Raw genomic sequence first — 21,060 nt, forward strand, 5'->3', positions numbered from 1 at the left:
TTTATTTGGTCAAACTGATAATTTTAATCATTTTTATTTTCTCTTTCTTTTGGTCTTCAGTATCCTTGTTTGTAATAGTGCACTCAAATTTTATTTTCATTTCGACTGTCCAAAGGATACGAATGTACTGATTTGATGCTATGGGCTGGAAAAGGGGTGCTACAAACCCACTTGCATGCTTGCCAGAGCCAACTTAACTCATTTTTTAGCAAGGAAAATGTATGGTTGGTTACCCAATGCCCATTTGGCAAGTGTAAAAGTAGTTTTATGCAAGGCCATCTGAAAAACAACATTGAAATTTTTTTATGCCTCTGCCATGAAGTGTCACCAGAGGCATTATGTTTTCAGGTTGTCTGTCCTGTTTGTCTGTAATCGATTTTGTAGACAGCATAATCTAAGAAACATTTTCAGTATACAAATGAAACTTGGCATATTATATGTATGAGTGGATGAAGCTGTGCATATCGACTCTTGTGCATTGGTGAATGTGCATATCAACTGTCGAGGGCAAGGGTTAAAAGCCAAGTGAAAATGCTCAAACTCCTGAATGCTTGCTGTCTGAAGCAATTTAGCCATCCAGATGAAATTGGTTCCAGGAATGTATTAACACTAATTTGGGGTTGTGCCACAAACTTTCAAACAATTCATTCCATTTTTTTTTTCTTACGAATAATATGAAGCTGTCATCTCACACTGCCAAGATGTACAACAAACCAATGGGGGATTAATGCAATATGATGGAGGCATACCGATCGACATGGGGACATTTCTAGTTTTTAGCTCACCTGAGCTTAAAGGTCCTGTTTACCATTGGGAGCAGTGATTTCAAAAATGTTCAAGATATCTGTTTTGATGCATAGATTCTATGTGTAGGTCAGTTGTATCACAAAACATCCTGCCATATAAAATGTTTGCAATAAAGCCTGAGATATACTAGATACATGTATCACTATTTTTCTAATTAAACCGTGGAGTTCTAACTCATAACTGTAGATGGTTTAGTCTGGAAACATTTTTATTATAATTATTGTTCACATTTTGTATATTGGTTCAAATTCTTACATTGGTTGTTTCTATCCCTAACTCACATTTTAGAACTATTTTGAAGCACTAATGCTGGTTTTTTTATTCATCTGCAAATGGTAAATTATGTCTTTAATTGAGCTATTGTGATTGCATTGTCCACCTGGAGTGTGTCGTGCATTGTGCGTAAACGTTAAAAATCTTCTTCTCTAGAACCAGAAGTAGTAGAGCTAAGTTAATTCTATGAGCGAGTACATTGATGAGTGCAGGTACAAGTTTATTCATGGCAGATCCAGGGGAGCCCGGCAGGGTCCAAATGGGGGCATAAATCATACATTTTCATCTTCTTTGTGAAAATCCTGTGATGGATTTTCTTGGCAGGTAGCATCCCTAGGGGAATAGGATCTCAATTTGTTCAAATTGGCATTTTGTCGACCTTTATGGGGTCTCCAGGGGTCCCCCCCCCCCCCCCGAAAAAAAAAGAATTTCTAAAAACCTTCTTCTCTATACTCAGAAGTGGCAGTATAGTAGAGCTAAGTTAATACTATGAGCTAGTACATTGATGAGTGTAAATTCAAGTTAATTCGTGATGGATCCAGGGGTGCCCCCTTTGGAGCCCAGCAGGGTCTGAATGGGTGCCTAAATTATGCGTTTTCACCATCTTCTTGAAAACCCCATGGTGGATTTTCACCAAACTTGGCAGGTAGCATCCCAAGGGGGATAGAATCTCTATTTGTACAAATGGGCACCATGATCCTCCTGGGGACCCTAGGGGGCCCACCCCACCCCCAAATTAAGGAACCTTTAAGATCTTCTGTAGAACCAGAAATAATGGAGTTAAGTTGATATTATGAGTAAGTACATTGATGACTGTACAATGTAGCTCTGTGTCTGTTAATGTCAGATCCAAACCCAATGCATTGTCACAAAGGTGACAATTTATATACTCAATACAATGACCACAGAATCCCCTATTTCAAACAATACAGTATTGTTCAAAACTGGAAATACTCTGAGAAATACATTAGTGAATGCACTTTCAAGGTTTCGTATAGTAGATCCGTGGGATTAATGGAGATCAAATTGGGGCGGGGAGAAAATTTTTACATTTATTTAATTTTATTTACCTACATAGTTATTGTCTAAATACAGTGTACTGGCAAGTATTTTTACCAGTATGATGGAATATGCATATAGACACTATGTATGGCCAGTATTCTGCTAAAAACTTGAACGGAGTTTAAACCAATGTTTGGTCTAAAGTGGGTCTTCAGTGGGTTTAAACCTTGGTCTACAGTAGAATACGGGCCTATGTATCCATAGAAGCCTTCAAAGCTGCCCCCAAGTTTGCAATGTTCTCGGGTAGTAGTCTGCAAGAATGTGTGGAAAGTGAACTTTCGATGCTGAGGTGAGCACAAGACCTCCCGGGTCTTTTGTTTTGGTTTGTTTTGTTTTGTTTTTTGTTTTTTTTTGGTGCTGTTTTGAATTACGAGACGTCATAAACCTTTGATCTTATTGTATGTTTGTACTCCATACTTCTGTTCATGTACATGTATTTCTAATGTACCCAATATCCCTATTCATGGATGGTTATCTGATGTAGATTACTATAGTATTTGCCCACAATAAAAACGAAAAACAAATCTGTACCTTGCAGATATTGGTGAATCTACTGGTCATGTTATCATGTTATTACTTTTGTTTGTTTGTTTGTGTGTGTGTGTGTGTGTGTGTGTGTGTGTGTTCTCGGGACTGAAGAATATGCTAACTCTCGCGATTTAATTTTTTTTTCTTTGTTCGTGTGAAATGATTGCATGTACATGTAACTTCAGAGACCGCGGAAGGGGGGGGGGGGTGTCTAGGGACTGTCATTTACCCTACAAACGAACACAACCCTTGATCCCCCCCCCCCCCCACACACACACACTCAAATAGTGAAAATCATAAAATGTATATATTCTCCGGCCCCTGTATGTATGTGTGAATAAAAAGGAGTGTTTACGTAAAATGTTTTTGCGTCGTCCTTGAACTTCAAACACTACTCAATGAGTTAGTTGATGAACACGACAAAATTAGGATATACACTGTGCTAGATATACTGAGTATGGCCTACTACTTACGACAAAGCAGGAGCTAAAGTGAATTGATAATACATTGTATATACATTTTGTCTGCATATTGTGTGTGACATCCCTTTTTAATCGCGGATCATGCCGTTTTGTTATACCAGGGAGGCGTTATGGAGTGGCAACTCTTCGCAATCTATGCAAACAAGTTTGGGTTTTTAAGTATTACATTGTACAATACGATCTCTAATATTTATCTATACGTTGTGAAACCCTGCTCCGCGCCGCATTTTCTCAAACACATGAAATAGGCCTACGTGAATTTCTTTACAACATTTTGGGAAATGATTCAAGGTTACATAGGCCTACACAATGTATCTGTTTTCGTAATTCGTCAATTTAAATGAAATGGAAATAATGAGGTCTTAAAGACTTCATATTTTTCCATGATTCACACATTTGCGCATGTTAGTTTCCTATTTTTTGATGCTTGAATATTTGATATTTCAAATAAAGTACTCTGCTAATGCATGTCCCAACGTGCTTTTCTAATACTTCTTGCAATTGAAAGTGTTATCTGACATTGCATTCTGATTTGCCGCTCTAATTCAAAGCACACACATTCATTGTTGTGTGATCTGGCACTGCAGGGGCGGTCTTTTCTACTGCGAATGTGGGAATCGAGCGCTCCTTTTTGTCAAATCTTGATGATTTATTACAAGACAAAAGTAATCATTATTACTTTCATACTGTATTTATTTATTACAGGACGAAAATACACTGTAATCAAAATTTATTACAAGACAAAAGTAATCATTACTTTCATACTGTATTTATTTATTACAAGACGAAAATACATTGTAATCAAAATTTAATTTTTCATCCCTGTAACAGTATTAGATGTATATGAGATTTTAAATATTGTTCATAATTTACCTTCTAAAAGAAGTTCTGGTTATGACGCGGGTTATGACGATACAAGTGTATTGATAATTATACTCTTAAGAAATATAGAATAATTTTTGTATTGTTGAATCTCCCTTTTATGTTTTCAATCTATCAGTGCCACAAGGGCAGGTATACCAGATGCTATGAAAATCTTTAAAAATAGTTCAATTTTTTTAAAGGTATAAAGGAAGATTTGAATAATTATAGAACAATTTTACATTTGCTTACTGCATCTAAAGTATCATAATACAAATTATGATCCCGAGTTGTAGACTATTTCTTTATAAGAATTAAAACGACATATTGTCAAAATATAAATTTGGATGTCGCAAAAAAAAAAAAAAAATAGCACAACACATGCAATGCTATCTTTTACTGAAAAAGTATCTCGAGCCATTGGTAAGTTTCATAATAGTGTAGGTCCGAATCTTCCCGGACCTCTCTAAGGCCTTCGACACGATTAAACATGACATTCTTCTTTATAAACTTATAACCATTATCTTTATAAACAATAACCATTATTGTATACGTGGGATCACCTTGGATTAGTTCAAAAGTTATTTGAAAGACAGAAAACAATTGTGTGTGTCTTCTTTTAAGACAATGAAAATTATTCTTTGAGTCCAGTTAGGTTCCAGAGGGAAGTATACTAGGACCATTACTTTTTATTATTCATATAAATGATTTTCCAAATTCTTCAGATGTTCTCTCCTTTGTATTATTTGCAGATGATTCAAATTTTTTTTCTCTCATTCAAAATAAAAATGCCAATACATTAGTTGATATTATGAATGTAGAATTGGATAAAATAATGCAATGGTTAAGAGCATATATAAATCATCGCTTAATCTACAGAAAACAAATGTGATGTTGTTCAGTAATACGCTTGACAAATTACCATAATTATACAACATTTTAAGATGGAGTTATCAAACATGTTTATTCTGTTAAATATCTTGATTTGACAGTAGATACTAGGCTCTCCTGGAAACAACACATAGATTGTTTGTGCCGTATAATTTTAAAAAGTGTTATATGTGTAATTATTGATAAAGTGCAATTTTGTTTCCCTGTTAAAACGTTTTATTGTTACATTCAACTTTAATTCTACCTTGTTTAACTTAAGGAATTATGATATGGGGTAATACACTTTAGACTTATTTTGAAATGATTACTTAAAATGGCACTTCGTATAATACGCGATACCTCTAATTATTCTCAGACCGATGAGTTATTTGGGAAGAATAATATTTTGAAAGTTAGGAATTTGTATTATCATCATCTTGGTCAATATGTATAGTTAACATAAGAATTCACGTCCTTTGATTTTTGAATATATGTTCAATAAGAATAAAAAAGGAAGTTCACAAATACCCTATTATACTTGTTAGACAGAGTTCCATTTGCCCCTTATGCAAACTCTTTTCACTAAATCAACGTTTATCTACAGTAACCCAAACTTGTGGAATTCAATTGAAAAAAAAATACAAAAGATTCTCCCAGCATTAAATCAGTTTCTACTAATTTCAAGAATTTACTTACTATATATCTATGTACCCCATGATTACTTTACCTGACTTGGAATTGTTTCTTTTTTTTTTTCACCCTGCATCGATAATATACTGATCTGCCCTTGTCCAGGGCCAGCGTGAGTGTGTGTATGTGTGTGTGTGTGAGTGAGTGTGTGTGTGTGTGTGTGTGTGTGTGCTGCTTTTATGCATACGGTCCATTATATTTTACATATCAACATTTGGAAGTCGTTTCATCAGGAAGGAAGGTGGTATCGGTTCGGGTGTGTGTGTGTGTGTTTGTGGAAGTGAATGTATGTATGTGTGTCGGTGTGTATGTGTGTGTGTATGTGGGTTAGTGGTTGTGGGTGTGGGTGTGGTTTAGGTTTTGGTTGGGAGGGGAAGGGTTGGTTGGGTTTTTAATGAATTATTTCATTCTAGATTTGTATATTCGGGTTATCAAAAGATGCATGGGGGAAGTTGTTTAATTATCTATCATATTTTAACATAAAAACTGCAACTTGGAGAACACTGATATCAATCACTCGTCTTCTAACGTTTTCAGCTTATAAAATAATGGATACGTATATTTCAGCAAATGAGAGCAACCAAACGTTTGTATAGTACGTGTGCTAATTTGTGACACTGCTCAGTCGTGACTTGAGAACACAGTGAGGTCTATGGATTGTAGACTATTATACACTTAAGGGACGAAAGAGTGTTATTGTTGTTCCCTTTTATATTACCACGTAAATGCCCGCCGTGCACGGTTCAGAGGTTGTTACCTCGAGATAGGCGTTATCAGAGCGGTTTCGCTTATAGTTATCATTCTCGGCAGCGAAAGCTCTTTGGGATGTAGGCCTACGTCTGTTAGCCTTCACATTTAATCACAACATAGGAAAGGGGATACAACATCTGACGTTTAGGAAAAAAAGAACTCATGGTGATTAAGATTAATTTTCCCTCCTGGAATATTAGAAGTGTATAGGCCTGCTGAAAGAGTGTCGTTAAACATTAATTTTCCCATAGGAGCTATAGGGTGCAAACGATCCCTTTCCACATCCAGATAAAGACAGACCTCTTTGGCAGAGCGCGACACTCATTATAGGCCCCACAGCGTATTAATCAGCGAATTCCAAATGATGGCTCTTGCTTCTGCACCTGATGGGAACTTGTCGGTTGTTCTTCACGCAAAGGACAAGATAGTTTTGGTGAGTATATATATTGTATCATAGGCCTGTAGGTCCTATTGACTTCCAGTACATTGTTACGGCTTGTCAGCAGTGTTTGTTCAGACCCTGCAATCGAGGCTCGCTTATTCGGGCCAGGCACAATGTACGTCGATCGAATTTAGTGTCTTACGTGCACGTTGGTACAGGTCCGTATGCATCGTCAGTAGCAATTGCTCGTGCCAGCCTTTTATTGATTGAATCTGTACATTTAAAGCAAGTAATATCATTGCTTGCGATCAAAATCTTTTGCAAGCAAGTAGAAGCAATTGCTTGCTGCCCTCGAGCAATTGCTAAGAGACCAAAATATTTGCTTATATAAAAACGTATGTATCTTTATTCATTCATTCATTCATTCATTCATTTTATTCATTAATTAATTTACATTCATTCACAACAAAAATATACAAACAAACAGGGGCGTTGTGATTATACCCTTCAGTTCTGCTGATATCCAGCAAACCTGCTTTTCAAGGAAGCTAGCGTACGTAGTATACATAAACTTTCAGCTTAAAACAAACAATACAAAACAAATAAAAATCAAAGTATATAATAGGCCCTATACAGATTATATGGAGTATTTACAAATCATTCTTTACAACTGCATTCGCAGAGGGTACTAAAATGAGTACCAGTGTAAACGACACATATCAACTCACAGAGTCAGATAAAACAATAAATATTCTCTGTCGTGCTTGACAGAGTATAAAATCATAAGGTATGAGGTTGGTCGGCAGTGTTTCTTGAAAAAGGGGCAATGAACTCAGCGTATGGATGGGAAGGGGTTGATCATGGGAAGAGCATTGGACAAGCATAGGAAGAACTACAATGTATACGTTTTTTGTACTCGGTGGACTATTGGTAACACGTATCCGTGTTACGTAATAAACGGGTCGCTGTGTGATTAGGCGATTTAGGTATTTGTTACATGTATAGAGGCGGCGCAAACCTGTTGAAGATTTCAATGCTGTTATTTTAGCCTTGTCTTCAATATCTTGCCAATTTAATGTTGGAATATAACGTGATACAGATTCTTGTTGCTTTATATCGAAAATCACACCAATATATCTATTTTGCATCGTTTTTAATGTCTTTTGGAACATGAACCCCAGCTGGTTGACAGTATTCTATAAATGTGGGGTAAAACTAATGAGTAATACAAATTGATGGTTTTACATGATGAAAACATTTCACTCTTCGGACGCTTCCAATTGCACGGGCTATATTTTGGGACGTATGATATCAACATGTTTATAGACCAGTTCAATTAAAGTAGGTTCCTATAATAGCTGAATAATAAATGAATAGATAAAACTTAATTTCATTAGCTGTTCAATATACTGATCATTGTAATTTTGATGGCTTCCTGTCCAAAAGCCTGTGAAAAGGGGTCACAATCTTCAGGACTGGACTGAATTAGAAATGAATTGACAATTTGGATGTTGAACAAAGAAGACTTAATTTTTCGTATTTTGTATAATTTTATAACATGTATATATATATATATCTATCTATATATATATATATATATATCCCCCCCCCCCCAATAAAAACACGTTTATCAAGGGAGAATTATTTACCGGACTGGTGTGAGACCTAAAAACGTGCCTTCACCATTGCCTTGCTGATACTAGTAGTCTTTAACAAGACGCGCTTGTGGAATACAAACTTAAAGCCATATGGGCTAGGCTTAAATAGGTTACCCTATATTATATTGTCTGTGCTTGACATATACATCGTGATCATGATTGGGGTATAGTCTGACGCGAATAAGAGTGACCGTTACCCAGTGGCGTATCTAGGGGGGGGGGGGGGCAAGGGGGGCACGTGCCCCGGGCGCCACTCCTTGGGGGCGCAAAAAAACGAAAAAAAAAAACGAAGAAGAAGAAGAAAAAAAAAGAAGAAAAAAAAACGAAGAAGAAGAAGAAAAAAACAAAAGAAGAAGAAAAAGAAGAAGAAGAAAAAAAACTCGCCGGGAAGGGGGAGGGAGAATGGTGGGGGGGGGGGGGGGGCAGAAAACCAAATCAAACAAGATAAAAACAAAACATGATGATGACGCGGACAAAATGACAATGTTTATTGTGTTCACACAAAAATTCTATGTTCTGTGAGCTGAAATATAAAAATTTTCGGCTCGCTCGCTGCGCTCGCTCGCCAAAATTTGTATAAAAAAGAAGGTAAGAACAAAACGTGATGATGACAAAATGGCAGTGTCTATTGTGTTCACACATGTCATTTTATATTTAGCAGGCAAAATGTTTCACGGAGCAGCGGCTGCAATTTCATTCGTTCTGAAGCGATCGCCCATTGGATCAAAACAGGGCGTCAACCATTGTCAACGGTTTTGAACATACGAGGGGGGGGGGGGGCGCAAAAAAACACCAACAAATCAAACAAGATAAGAACAAAACGTAATGATGATGCGGAAATATACAAATTTCGGCTCACTTGCTCGTACTAATTTAGAGTATTTTTTCAAGTCCTCACTTTGTTGGTATAAATCGTTATCTATAAGGCCGTCACTATATCTTGATTAGAATTGTAAGATTTAATAAGCAAAAAATGACAAGAGTTTCATGATTTGTAAGCTGAAATACAAAAATTTTCGGCTCGCTCGCTGCGCTTGCTCGCCAAAATTTGTATAAAAAAGAGAAGAACAAAACGTGACGATGACGCGGACAAAATGATAATATCTATTGTGTTCACTCATGTCATTTTATATTTAGCAGGAAAAATGTTACACGGAGCAGCGACTGCAATTTCATTCGTTCTGAAGCGATCGCCCATTAGATCAAAAGAGGACGCCAACGGTTTCGAACACACGGAGAAGGGGGCGCAAGAAAAAAATCAAAAAAGATAAGAAAAAAACGTAATGATGACGCAGAAATATACAAATTTCGGCTCACTCGCTCGTACTAATTTAGAGTATTTTTTCAAGTCCTCAGTTTGTTGGTATAAATCGTTATCTATAAGGTCGTCACTATAATTGTGAGATTTAATAAGCAAAAATGACAAGAATTCCATGTTTTGTAAGCTGAAATACAAAAATTTTCGGCTCGCTCGCTGCGCTCGCTCGCCAAAATTTATATAAAAGAATATAAGAACAATACGTGATGATGACGAGAACATTTACAAATTTCAGCTCACTCGCGCGCACTAATTTAGAGTATTTTTTAAAGTCCTCAGTTTTTTGGTATAAATCGATATCTATAAGGCTGTCACTATATCTTGATTAGAATTGTAAGATTTGGTAAGCAAAAAATGACAAGAATTCCATGTTTTGTAAGCTGAATACAAAAATTTTCGGCTCGCTCGCTGCGCTCGCTCGCCAGAATCTATCAAAATTCATTACATTTAAATCACCCTCAAAAAGATCCCTTTTAAGTGCTTGAAAAAGCATCATGGACTTTGTTTAAAGTCCCTACCGGGATGGGGTTGGGGTTGAACACTTTTCAGAAATTAGGGGCGCAATTTTCGTGCTTGCCCCGGGCGCCGTTTTCCCTAGATACGCCACTGCCGTTACCGGAAGTCCATCAACCCACGCTTTGCACGAGCTCTGGCAGTGGTATCATGGTATTCCAACGCCACTTAAGCTTGTTTTGATGAAATGTTGAATGTATATTATAGGCGATCATAATATTATCTATAGCTCGTACTTCGCAATATCTGAAGACTGAAAAAGAAGAACCCTTATCATGCCTGATTACAAGAACGATGCCCGGCCCCTGATACTTGTATTACAATCTGAAATATATATAAAAGATTGATTTGCATGTATACAACTAGGATAATATGAAGCGTTTATGGAATTTCTCGCCCACGTCAGAATCGTTTTTTTTTTGTTTGTTTTTTGTTTTTTTTTTATGAAAAATGTATTTGAGTTGCCTGATAGAATTCCTTCATTGCCATTAGTCATGAAGTTGTTTGAAAATATTTCACGGTGTGGGCCCGTGGGGTGTATTATGTGTGAACGTCCAACAGTATAATTATGTACGCCAAATGGAATGAACATGGCTACACAGGGCTTCAATGAAAAATTATATAGATAAAAATCAATATGACGCCCGTCAAAAGATGCTGTGTGCGCGCAAGTTATTTGTGTCATGATCAAAACTAATAGACAGTGCCTTCATAATAGGACGAGCGAGTACATCACGAAGGGCATGGGTGAATAACATGTACAACAGGATATGTGCATGCATGTCCATCAAGATCTTGAAGTTTGTACGTTGAACTCGATATGTAAAGTGAAAAAAAAAATGAAGATTATTTTTATACAAGTATAAAGTTCATTCTGGCGTACGTCAACAATCATTGTGTATATAATATCGTGAATGTTTGTGATATACTATGTGTATGTGATTTCATTTTTTTATTTTGTTTGAACTTCTTTCTTGTATTATGCAGGAGGATTTGCCAATCCCTGAGCCAAAGGAGAATGGTAAGGCAGTAAATGTCGATGGGGAAGATTGGTTTACCCGAGTGTCACGGAATGAAAAAACTAATTCTATAAAATCGGGGCTGAAGAGACTCAAGATAAAGGAGATTTGATTGTTGTAGTGTCAGTAAATTTTGATTTTCATGGTGGGACAAATTCAATTCAATTCAACTCAAATTTATTTTCCGTGTTTGTTTTTTTTTATTTTGTTGACAATAACATTTCGTACATCTCACTTGCTTTAATGACAATAATCATGTAAACAAAAAAAAAAGTTGATTGAGCAGAGTAAGCAACAATAACTGAAGACTTACAGTAATGATACATTGTAATGGGACTGAATTAATCAAAGTAAAATATCAACATTAATATGCATTGTGCGAAAACGCAGGTACCCACTGAAAAGACAGTGCTCGAAGAGTGCGAGCCCCTATTAAAAGGGCTACCTGACACTTCAATCCCTTGGTCATGAAGCCATAATAATAATGCACCTGAATCGTACCAAGATGGGGTACAATAAAAAAAAAAATGAATGTATTGTCTACAGACAATTTTCTCATCACAAGACAAGATTCGACATCACAGTATTTATTCAGCATCGATACAAACACAAACAAACAACCAATCAAAAACTTACAAAACAAAGCAAAAAGAAGGAAAACAAAAAACACCTCTGCAATGTCTTGATACTTCTATTTACTCCTACAATACTATACGTGTAACCTTGCTACAAAGTACAGGTACAAAATATTTCAGAAACTGTATTATGTAAATGCGTTTTTGCGAGTAATACTAAAAATACATTACTGTATTGACCGAAAGATCAGTCTGTATCTGGTCGTCGGGGATATGTTCCGTGGGAGACTGTGTCTGTCTTCACGGAATCCCCTCAGAGCTGATGAAGTTAAAAAAAATTAAAGACTCCTCCGGACAGACGGATATTTCTGTCTAATTAATGTATTGGTGTATATTTGCACATTTCTAAGAAACTGATGCCGCAAAGCCTTATAATGCCAGTGAAGAAAAACTCACATCTTCATTGTAACTATGTTATCTAGGTTTTTTTTTTATGCATTTGTTTTTATTTTTTGGGGGGTGGTTGTGTCACGGAATGCTGTTGTTGTTTTTTTTTTTTTGTGTGTGTGTAATCATTTGCTTATCATCTTTCTGTGATTATGATGCTGTTGACTGGCAATCATTATCGAGAAATAGTGAAGGAGGATCTCTATATGCCTTATCCGATTCCCAAAGTGTTCCTCTAGCTTGGGCTGCTCAGTCGACCCTGGCTTTGTTTTTGGACTGTAATACATTCCTTGATGTAATCTCAAAGTTGACAATGGTATAGATCTCACATACTGCTTATAACCTGACTGATCTTTCAGAGGAACAAGCTCTGGAATAAGCAATAAACAATAAAAACAAAACAAACAAAAACTTTTGAGCACTTGCAAGGTAACTTTTGACAGTTCTTGAGGGCTGACGAAATTATTTCGCCATCAGTTCAAATTATCCATGCTGAACATGTTCAGCCTAGAGGAAATTGTATGAAAATGACCTCTGACCGTAGCTGGGAGTAGTTCCTATCAAGTTTGCATTCTTCATTCTATACCTAATTCTATGTACATGTATTTTGTATACATGCGATGCATTCTGAATACCACATGACGTAACTATGCCGTAACTGATTTTGTACGGCAAAGCGATGAGTTTCCGTACAGTCCATTATTTCATCTATGTACAGATGTTAGACCACATGTGTGATCGTGTGGATTTCTTTTTTTTTTTCAGAGGTCCAGCTCAAAATGGCAGCAGTGGGAATATGCGGGTCAGATATTCATTTGTGGTCCGAAGGCTCCGTAGGCGACGTTGGAATCACATCGCCAAACGCTCTGGGTCATGAGGCCAGCGGCACTGTGACGGCAGTCGGATCAAATGTTACGTCATTGAAAGTTGGTAAGTGAGTCATCACCATCAGTAAACACTTGATGATGTTATTTGAACGTCCTGTTGGCCAGATTTCACTCCAAACACACACACACACACACACACACACACACACATACATTTTACCGCGAAGTTTCTTTCTTATTCATTTCATATACAGTCAGAAATTACAAAAAATCTCATATTTCAGCTGTATAGATATAAAATTGTCTTGAAACCACCCAAAATAAAAAACAACAAATGCTAACGCTGATATAAATTATCTTAGTATGGGAGCATGCTTTTACTTGTATTAGCTAAAAATAACAATTTTTCTGAATTTCATATATAACATACATGAAAAAATTGTCAGGGTATGACACCATCAGCTCGCTCATTTGAATATTCATAAGGACTGGTTAAGAAATATTTCCAAAAAAAAAATGGAATTTCAAAATGTCATATCTTCCTTATTTCTTATCCGATTTTGTCATTTTTGTATCATTCTATAGGGAATATTTTTTCTTTCTTTTGAAGTTTATTTTAATTTTGTGGCGGATTTTTCTTTAAAGTAAAAACTAAAGCATTATGCATTTAACAATCAAGGAAGTTAAATGATATGATTTCCTCCATTTTATTTTGTGATATGAACAGGTGACAGGGTGGCTTTGGAACCTGGTATCCCGTGCCTGAGGTGCGACATCTGTAAGAGTGGTCGCTACAATGTTTGTCCGAGTATGCTCTATACTGGTCTGACTGTTGACGGTGGACTAAGAAGATACGCTTGCCATCCTGCCGAATTTTGCTTTAAGTAATAAATGATTCCGATTCTCATTCAGCCCCTATAAAGTAAAGACTTGCAGCCGTAACTAACAGCAATTACAGCTGTATTGAAGACACTGATATTGTTATCATTTGCTTTTAAATGTCACTACACAAACTTACCAAAATTGTCTTCACTCATACTTTCATTATAGAAAACGTAATTATGATTTATCTGTCTGTCAAGTCTGTGTTAATGTAAATCTAGTTGGGCAGTGAATACTGATGAATTGTCATTACAACTGTATCATAATGATATTTGTCACTTAATCGCTCAGGCAAAGCAGTCATTTGTGCATGACTTTGAATAAAGCTAAGATTAAGTTTCTTTACACTACTAAGACAACAGTTGGATGTTTGCAACGCAGTAAACAAGACAAGTGTTTAAAAAGGAGCGTATAGACATTGGTAGATGTTGAAAGTTTGCATTTTATTATTGTTACTCTCTTTTTACTGTCCCGTTTTCATTCAAGTTATTTTTCATTCAAGTTTTACTGTTTGTGTATTTGCAGTCATTCTTTTTTTGTTGTTTTTTTTTTGTGATAAAAGTCGATTTGAGATTGAAGGAGGTGGAGTGGAGTTTTAAAGTGAAGTTCACACCACTTTGCAGACTGCCTGACCACGTGAGCCTGGAAGAGGGCGCACTTCTCGAACCATTTTGCATTGCTATCCATGCTTGCCGAAGGGCCAATGTCTATGCAGGGTCCAAGGTACTGATCTGTGGCGCAGGTAATAATATGTGATGTTCTCTTATACATTGATTCTCAATTAACGCAGTAGTATTTAGTAGCAAGAGCTGTTGAAGTAAAGGCGTTTTGGAATAACGAACTGATGTGCTCTGACTTTGGATTCTACGCGCTGTACAGACCTCGAATGAAACAAAATAGGCAAATATACTACAATAATCATATTCTTCAAAATTCAGAATTTTATGGTGATATCTAAAATAATCGTGTTTATTGTTTTGATCATGCGTGTTTTCCATATGGCTTGGCAAAAATTAGGGAGTAGTTGGTCTCGAGGAATGAATAACAGTATTTACAAAGGCAATTAAGCGAATTATATTCTGCCAAGTAAACGCGCTGCGAATGTAGGCCCTACTATACACATGCTCATCTTTAAAGGTACATTGTATACCCAAGTGCATGCAAGAGCCTCGAACGCATTGTATAGTTTTGGTTGAGACCTAATTTCAGGTTTCTAACATTTCTTGGTGAGATAATGAGAAACCTCTTATGAAATATGAAAGAGCATGTAATTCATGAAATATGAAAGAGCATGTAATTCTATGAGGAATTCAACGTTTATTTAATAAAAATTGGTTTTGAAATGGCTGAGATATCCAAAACAGAGCGAATCTAATAAGTGTGGGACCCACACTTTATTACGATCGCTTTGTTTTACTTTGTTTTTAAATGTTTCAATCATTCCGAACTCGATTTTCATCAAATAAACTTTGATTTTCTCTTAAAACGGTATCCTCTGTACTATTTCATAAGTGTTTTCTTGGTATCTCACAAAAAGTTAAAAGCCCAATTCTCATCTCTACCAATACTGTACCATCCCTTTAATCTGATTAAACTGAGGAAACAAAGAATTTGATTACTGAGTGTGAAACTGAAAAACACGAAACGGCCAGCCGTTGCTCAAGATTGTTTTGTTCTCTTTGTTGTATGCCATTTATTGGTGATTTATAGGGCCGATCGGATTACTGTGTCTTTTGACTGTAAGAGTCATGGGGGCGGCATCTGTTGTTATCACAGGTCAGTAAGACATTTCCTTTCTCATTTTTCTTTATTGTTTTTATGTTTTGGGGTCATCCGTATGTTCGTCTATAGAATCTACTACCTATAGATCTCATTAAAATGACAGACAAAAAAAAAATCTGAAGTTTCTTTTTTTTCAGTGCTTAGCAATGATAACATTTTGGGCGAAATATCTTGTGGTCAGGATCTAATTAATGCCTCTCAACTTTGATTCAGAATGTCATATTCCATCCATAACTTTATCTAGGAATAAGCTGGGCTCAAATTGGGATAGGGTATGCCTATATTGTTTATCTGCATAAAACTCACCTTCATAGCTCGCTGTACATGCGACTGGTTGGCATAATTATAACAGTGTTCACTATCCTCTGATATTGAATCAATGTTCTCTACAGATCTCGTACAGAGTCGTCTGGATATGGCCGTTCAGCTGGGTGCTGACCATGCGGTTCTTGTGGACACCAAGGATGTCCAGGAGATGGTCAAACGTATCCACACTGCCCTTGATGATAAGCCCAATATCACCTTGGAGTGTACTGGGGCGCCCGCTGCTCTACAGACAGCAATTTATGTGAGTACGTCATTTATAGCCTTTCTGCGTCATATTTGCGTATGAAAATTGAATCAACTCATCACTTACGGGCAGCGGAATTCACTCATACAAATGTAATTTAACTTAGGTTTGTTAAAGCAAAATGATTAAGCGAAAAAATGCTGAAATTCCACATTAAGTAGTGATGATTGACAGAAATGTTAGAATTCCAACTTGGACGATATTAAACGATGAAAAAGTTAGGATATTTAGAATATATTGAAAAAAAAAATCCGTCCAAGGTAATGTCAAGGTCAAATTCTATGTTATCATATCACGCAAGAACCAATGTAGAATATCGAATTCATCAGACGAGAAACAAGGTAAGGTGGTTATAGAGTAACAGCAGCTATATATTTAGGATTTACAGCCTAATCCATATTTGGGGTTTAAAGGTTAACAGAAGCAGAGCGTCTCTTCAGAGTGAGAAAACGAGATACTAATTGAGTCCTCGAAGTAAAATGAGTGGATATGAATCAACACTTTCCTTGTAAGAGGAACTAAGATATCCACTGACGATTATACAGATTCCAACAGGTTGTCGTAGGCGATTAGTTCAGATTGATAGGAGAGATGATGGTCTGATGACTGCATTCTTGTTGACTTCGTGATTTCAAAGTAGTATAGCACAAGTGACGGGCCGAAAATGAAGTCAGGTTCGTTAATCCAAATGTTTGTTAATCCGAAAAAGGAAAAGAAAAGTGCGTACTAATAACGAACATTCTGAATAACAAAGATTATAATGTTTTCGGATTAACCAATCTCCGGAATAACGACCTTTTTTTTTCATGATCGGATGCATGAATCATTGGAATAACGAACCTTATTTCATATTTGGATTAACGAATCTTTGGAATAGCCAACCTTATTTCATCTTTGGATTGACGAACCTTCGGAATAACGAACCGTTGATAACCCTTAGTGATGAGAGACGAAACGTTAGATATTACTCACTGTACTTTGGCTGTTTTCTTCTTTTTTCGTGTCACATTTCAGCATTTAGTGTCCAGTGGTGATTCATTTTGGATCCATAGATACAGCTGTAGTGTAGGAAGGATGAGAATCAAGAAGACATTTGTTTTGCTGAAATCACAAGTTGGAAAGATCACTGGTTCAAAAGCTACTATACCTTTAGCTCAAAGCTACAGTTTTTCAGCCATCATGGATAGTAAAAAAAAAAAAAAAAAAAAAAAAAAAAAAAAAAAAAAACTCGGATCTCCCCCAATGCAAAGGAAGTTAGTTCTCAATGTCAATAGATAGGATCCTTTCATTGCCTCTAAATGTAAATGAACCGCCACGATAGTTTGGACTACGGTTATTTCATTATTTAAAAAAAAAATAAAAATGTGAGGGCAATCCAGATGAATGAGCGCAGTAGCCAAATACTTAAGCTCGTATCAACATGAAAGCTCACGAATTTCGATTGATCCGGTAGAAATTGATATTGGGGATCGATTCTACATGGTTCTTTTAACAGGCTACCCAGATAGGAGGTGTTGTGACTTTGGTTGGACTGGGCCCGTATAACGTGGATCTTCCAATCATCCTGGCAGCATTCAAAGAATTGGACGTTCGCGGAGCCATCATGCAACTTAACTGGTGAGTGAATTCCCCTCTCTCCGTCCAAACAAGTGTATGTTGTGACCCCAATCTCCTTTGTTTTGATTTATACTATGATATGATTTCAATTACCTCTTACCAAAACGGCATGCAAAAACAAGCATTTGTGTGTGTGTGTGTGTGTGTGTGTGTGTGTGTGTGCGTGCATGTGTGTGGCTAGACAACCCGAAATGTATTGCTAATATAAATTCTCTTATCAGGACCTTTCCATATTATAAATACATATCTACATGTTCAAGTTATTTAGTGTTCGAAACGATGTATCTGCTTTGTCTCTCTTCGCTTTGCTTCGTGAACGAAGATTTAGGGGCACTGACGTCCACGTCTGCCACAGGCTCGCTGGTATATTCTGCTTTAATCGCAGTCTGTGTAATCGAATGACTATACCATACATCTATCGTAAATTTCGCTAATTGTTTGAAATCTGCTTGTAGTTTCCCGACTGCTCTGGACATGATAGCGAGCGGTAAAGTGAATGCCAAGCCGATCATCACCCACCATTTCAAGCTGAGCGAGGCGATGAAAGCCTTCGAGACTGCCAAGGCTGGGTCAGATGGCGCCATCAAGGTCATGATCCACTGTGACCAATAGATGACGTCCTATGAGGTTTCCCAGTGGCATGAAAGTTACCTTTAAGGAGAATCTGCTAAAAACAAAGAATATTAGATATTTAGCAGTCTCCAATAGAATGATGGCTCGATAACGGGTCGTGTTGAGCATACTGATCCATTTGGCCGTGATTAATGCCTCTTTTGATCCCGGTCAAATGCAGCACTTTGTTATAAGAGATTCTTTTATGCCCTTAATTTGGAGCACAGATATTCCTAATTTCTTAAATCAACTTTAGTCTATGCATGACTGTTTCTCTAAGATTTAGTCATATTTGCAACATTTTTATATCTATCAATCTGTTTGTTTGTCTGTTTTCCTCTCTCTCTCCCTCTCGTTATATATATATCCGTCGGGAATATGTAGTTTGTTGAGGATTGAAAAGTGCTCGATGCTGTAAAGCAGAGCATATTAGGCGTACCTGTGTTTTGGTGCCTTGTCTGCTACCGGCGGTTTCACGCTGTTGCGATCCTCAGGCAGACTGACAGTGGTGTGTTTCTGTGCTAATGTGGCGCGGTGGATCGGTTTGACGCATGGATGATTTTTCTTTTCCGGTGTCTGCATTTGGATATAAGCTCGGCCCTTTTATTGAGTGCGTTTTTGTTTCGGATGATGATGGCCTTCTCATCGAGGCAGAGGTTGCACAGGCCACTCTTTCTTAGAGTTAAGTTTGACTGTTTTTTGGATGTCTCATGTCAGTGTGAAGTTTACGCGTTTTTCTTTCAGGCTCCAGATGTATTTTGAGAGTTGGGTTTCTCTTCCAGCAACCATCAAGCATGACAACGAGGAAAGGTGCTACTACGGGCTGGCGGGGGGTACCTTCAAAGACAGATATAGGAATCATGTTAAATCTATCAAGAATGAGAAATACAAAAACGAAACCCAACTCTCAAAATACATCTGGAGCCTGAAAGAAAATCGCGTAAACTTCACACTGACATGGGACATCCAAAAAAAAAGTCAAACTTAACTCTAAGAAGAAGTGGCCTGTGTAACCTCTACCTCGATGAGAAGACCATCATCATCCGAAACAAAAACGCACTCAATAATAGGTCCGAGCTTATATCCAAATGCAGACACCGGAAAAGAAATATCATTCATGCGTCAAACCGATCCACCGCGCCACATGAGCACAGAAACACACCACTTTGTCAGTCTGCCTGGGGATCGCGACAGCGTGAGACCGCCGGTAGCAGACAAGGCACCAAAACACAGATACGCCTATATATGTATATATATATATATATATATATATATATATATATATATATATATATATATATATATAATATATATATACAGGTATATAAACAAATATATCAAAAATTGAACAGAACTCATGCTCAAGCTGTCAGTAGCAACAGTTTATTTGTGGCTCCTCCCCCTTTATCAAGTATTCTTGTATACATTATAATTACATATAATATGTTCATGTATAGTGATGTGTGTTTCGTGTCTGTGTGTGTTTGTTAATGGACATATTGGAATTGCCTGCAAGAAAGTCTGTTCTGTGAGAAAAAAAATTCTTCTTGTGGAATATTGCTATTGGGTGGTGTGTCTATCACAGTCACATGTTAATCCATACATCTCACTCATTCAGAGCAAGAAATGCCCTATAATTTATCCTTCAAGTCGAGTGCCTCAGCAGAGATGTATTTCGGTGGAACATCTGGACAATGCATTTAGCATTATAATGCTTTAATATATTATACAGGATCAAATTAGAAGGTAGAGAAACAGACTGAACAGCAGTTTAGAATATTCATATTGAAACTGAGCGCTGGTACTGAACATGTTATAATGACATCCCTATATTACTATTGTATAGAAGGTAGTGATAGGATACATTACGATGAATTGATAAGATAGGGAGTTGTTACGATGTTAATCCATTACATACTGAATTCTGAAACCCCCGTAGACTTAATTGTTCTTTTTTTTTTTCTTTATGATTTGTGTATGTTCCTGTATGTTCCGGTATCATGTTATGCAACTGTGTTTTTTTAAGATGCACGGACTTGTGGAAGAACAGCCCATGGCTGAAACAAGTGACCGTGTGGAAATAAAATAAATGAGTGAAATGAAATGAAATACATGTACACAGGCCACCAGGTTTGCATAGGGAACGGACTTCATAGAAAAGTAAATCCTATGATTGATCGCTTGGAATTAATAACTGAACTATACCTGAAACCGCCATAATAAGCAATTGCCTGATTTCGATGTCGGCCTCGGAAAAAACAGAAAATATATGAGTTTTGGCTGATTGAGTGGAAACATTCCAAAAAGAATAAAAAAAAAAAAGAGAGAGAAAATCAAATAAAAGAGGGAGAAAAAAATGTGTAAAGAGTGCGAATGAAAGTGGTTAGAATAATCTTAGTAATTCACCTATGTGCAAATTGGAAACAGCTGAATAATTTGATTTTGATTTGATTTGACTGGATAATGTGTCTGTCCGAAGGTAATGAAGAATGGTTCGTTACTCCGAATGTACATTGTTCCGAAACACAAATTCT

At 36.8% G+C, this 21,060-nt stretch overlaps 1 protein-coding gene across 1 annotated transcript; it reads left to right on the top strand.

The window, feature by feature from the left end:
- The first annotated feature begins 6,655 nt into the window (after positions 1-6,655).
- LOC140230662 (sorbitol dehydrogenase-like) lies at positions 6,656-18,599 on the top strand. Its single transcript, XM_072310802.1, has 9 exons — positions 6,656-6,756; positions 11,182-11,215; positions 13,001-13,165; positions 13,790-13,946; positions 14,568-14,686; positions 15,655-15,720; positions 16,119-16,294; positions 17,793-17,914; positions 18,370-18,599. Exons 1-9 carry the CDS (start codon positions 6,685-6,687, stop codon positions 18,524-18,526), a joined length of 1,068 nt encoding a protein of 355 aa, XP_072166903.1. The 5' UTR covers positions 6,656-6,684; the 3' UTR covers positions 18,527-18,599.
- Positions 18,600-21,060: the final 2,461 nt, after the last annotated feature.

Source organism: Diadema setosum, chromosome 7 (assembly GCF_964275005.1).
Source record: "Diadema setosum chromosome 7, eeDiaSeto1, whole genome shotgun sequence".
Taxonomy (NCBI): Eukaryota; Metazoa; Echinodermata; class Echinoidea; order Diadematoida; family Diadematidae; genus Diadema; species Diadema setosum.